Raw genomic sequence first — 3,018 nt, 5'->3', positions numbered from 1 at the left:
CCCCTCCTGCCCCCCGGCACGGCAGGGCAGGGCAGGACGGTGCTGGCCGGTGCTGGCCTCAGCCGCCCTCTCTTCCCCTGGGTTCCTTGCAGACAGCGTTGAGGATGAGTTTGAGCTCTCCACCGTCTGCCACCGCCCCGAGGGGCTGGAGCAGCTCCAGGAGCAGACCAAGTTCACCCGCAAAGAGCTGCAGGTCCTGTACCGAGGCTTCAAGAACGTGAGTACCTCTCGACCAGCTTTGCTAGCCCCCTCCTCTGCTGCCATCCCCACCTTGGAGACTGCTTCGCACCTGGCAGTGCCCAGCTTTTGCAAAGGCTTTCAAGACCTTGGGGTTGAAGTTTCTATCAGGCTATGGCTTGATCCCACCTCCACAGAGCTCAGTGGGGAGGCCTGATCCTGTGCTCCATCCCTTGGGTGCAGAGAGCCCCCTCCCTGGGTGCCTGGGATGCAGAGCCCCTCTAGCAAGGGGTGCAGCCCACAGAATCGGGGAGATGCTCCAGGCAGCTTTACCAGCCGCCCCACCAGGCAACGCAGGGCCAGGGGCAGCCACAGGGATTTACGGGGGTGCTCAGCCCCTCTCCACAATGTTGAGGTGACGCTGAGGCTTGCCTTGGCAGGAGTGCCCGAGCGGCATCGTCAATGAAGAAAACTTCAAGCAGATCTACTCACAGTTTTTCCCACAGGGAGGTGAGTGCCCATCCCCGTCCCCCTGCCCATGCCCTGCCTGGGTCCCTCTGCAGGGTGGGGGGGTCACACAGCAACCCCTCACACTGTCTGCCTCCCCCCAGACTCCAGCACATATGCCACCTTCCTCTTCAACGCCTTCGACACCGACCACGACGGCTCCGTCAGCTTCGAGGTGAGCTGTGGCCGAGGAGGGGATGGCAGTGGGGCAGGGAGGGCAAGTCCCTTCAGGTACCGTGGGTTGGGCTGAGCAGCGTTGCTGTTGCAGATGGATGGAGAGCTTTGCAGGGGCTGGTGGAGTTTATTAAATTCTCAGAGGAATTCCCAGTGGAAAAACAGTGAAAAGCAACAAAAAAGGAGGCTTTCTGTATTTTCTGGCTAGTGTCTTGGAGGTACCCAGAATGGCAGGCACAGCCATGGCTGGGTCTTGTTCAAGCTTTGGCTGAACACCAGGTCCTGATGTATGTTGTCCTCTTGGATGCTGTGACCCAAGGGACTAGTGTGGGACGTGTTTGGGGACAAGGATTTGGTTTTCCCCAGGCTCTTTCTGATACTCAATGTTTTCCTTGTCAGCTCAGCCCCGGGGCACATCTGCTTTGGGGCTGAGTTCCCCCTCTGTGGGAGGGACAAGCAGGGCTGTGCCCTCTGTGTCCGTGAGACCTTCTGTGCCTGTAACTCCTATCTGCCTGCCTCGTCCATCCTTGCAGGACTTTGTGTCTGGGCTGTCCATCATCCTGCGGGGCACAATTGACGATCGCCTGAACTGGGCCTTCAATCTCTACGACCTGAACAAAGACGGCTGCATCACCAAAGAGGTGGGATGGGGGCCAGGCTGGTCCCCAGGGCCAGCACAGGTCTGCGCCCAGCAGGGACGAGGGCAAGACTCGGGGGCATTGGCTGAACTCTGGAGGAGAGCTGGGGGGATCAGTATTTGCTGAGCTCAGCTTTGCAAACGGGTCCCTCCTGATGCCCCGGCACTGATGTGTCTCTGGAGTGGAGGGTGGATGAGGGGTGTGCTGCTTTGGGGCTCCATCACACATGCAGGCACACACATGGCCCCAGACTGTGCACAGAGCTGGCAGGAACACACCTGAGCACTCCTGGGAGCATCACAAAAAAGGTGTGGATTGGGGACCAGGCAGAGGCAGAGACCTGCGTTGAGTCTGCAACTCTGCTACCCTTCCCTCCAGGAAATGCTGGACATCATGAAGTCCATCTACGACATGATGGGGAAATACACCTACCCGGCCATGCGGGAGGAAGCGCCCCGAGAGCACGTGGAGAACTTCTTCCAGGTGAGCCGAGCACAGAGCCAGTGGCTGCCCAAAACCTGGCATGGTGTGGGAGAAAATGCCCCACACTGGGGATGGAGCAGGGCTGCGCTGGAGCCAGGGAGAGAAAAGGCCATCCTGGTCCTGCTGGGTGCTTGGGGATGGCTTGGACAGGGGTGCGTGCTGTGCAGCCCCTGTGGGACCTGGACAGGGGGTGCTGGGCTCTCCCTGGGGCTTGGGCTGTCCCTGCCATGCCCCCCATGCTGTGCTTGTCTGCAGAAAATGGACCGAAACAAGGACGGCGTGGTGACAATCGAGGAGTTCCTGGAGTCTTGCCAGAAGGTAAAGCCACCAGCAGCTCTGCTCTGGGGCTGGGCCACCTCCCTGTCCCTTGGGGACCTCTGTCCCCCCATCACCCTCCTGGCAGAGAGGGTGTGAAAGCAGGGCTCCCAGGGGCAAGGCTGGGGCTCTGCTTTGGGAACTGTCTTTGCCAGCATTCCTGTGCAGATGAGGAGGGCATGCATCCCAGTAGGGCTTGGAAACTGCCTGTAATCCCTGGGGCTCTTGTCCCATGGGTGAGAGCTGTCATGAGGGTAAAGCCAGGTTTGGGAGGAGCTGCCCAGATTGCTGTTCCATGCCCAACCCACCTGCTTCCCACCTCCTCCCTGCAGGACGAGAACATCATGCGGTCCATGCAGCTCTTCGACAACGTGATTTAGCTCCCGGCCCTGCCTCCAGCCGAGCTCTCCTGCCACCGGGCCCAGAACCTGCTTCTCTCTTGACTTTTCCTTCGAGCCTCCCCTCTGCCGGCTGCATAGACACTCCCATGGGAAGGGGCCTCCCTTCCCAGATGGTCAGCGCCGGGATCTTCCCTTCCCCCTGGGCCGGCTCCACTTTCCTCAGGGGATCCCAAGCAGGTGCTCCTGGACATGGGAGCGTGGGCATGGCTGGCACAGGGTGAGCGTTTGGCCTGGATAGACCTCCCTGCACCCATTCCCCACGGGGAAGCCACAGCCTCGGGCTGCGATAGAGGCTTTCCCCGCGGTCTCCAACTCCCTGGCGC

The 3,018-nt window shown here is 60.5% G+C and overlaps 1 protein-coding gene across 1 annotated transcript in view; it reads left to right on the top strand.

Moving 5' to 3' along the window:
• Positions 1-2,674, top strand: part of LOC104162519 (Kv channel-interacting protein 2-like) — a 9,776-nt gene extending 7,102 nt beyond the window's left edge. Inside the window, exons 2-8 of the mRNA XM_009701265.1 lie at positions 93-217; positions 618-687; positions 789-859; positions 1,392-1,499; positions 1,875-1,979; positions 2,235-2,297; positions 2,627-2,674. Coding sequence (XP_009699567.1) covers positions 93-217; positions 618-687; positions 789-859; positions 1,392-1,499; positions 1,875-1,979; positions 2,235-2,297; positions 2,627-2,674 — 590 coding nt within the window. The remainder of the gene's footprint in view (positions 1-92; positions 218-617; positions 688-788; positions 860-1,391; positions 1,500-1,874; positions 1,980-2,234; positions 2,298-2,626) is intronic.
• The last annotated feature ends 344 nt before the right edge of the window (positions 2,675-3,018 follow it).

This window comes from Cariama cristata, unplaced genomic scaffold (assembly GCF_000690535.1).
Source record: "Cariama cristata isolate BGI_N322 unplaced genomic scaffold, ASM69053v1 scaffold19295, whole genome shotgun sequence".
Taxonomy (NCBI): Eukaryota; Metazoa; Chordata; class Aves; order Cariamiformes; family Cariamidae; genus Cariama; species Cariama cristata.
Note: the sequence above shows the minus strand (reverse complement) of the source record. Positions and strands in the feature narration are given on the sequence as shown.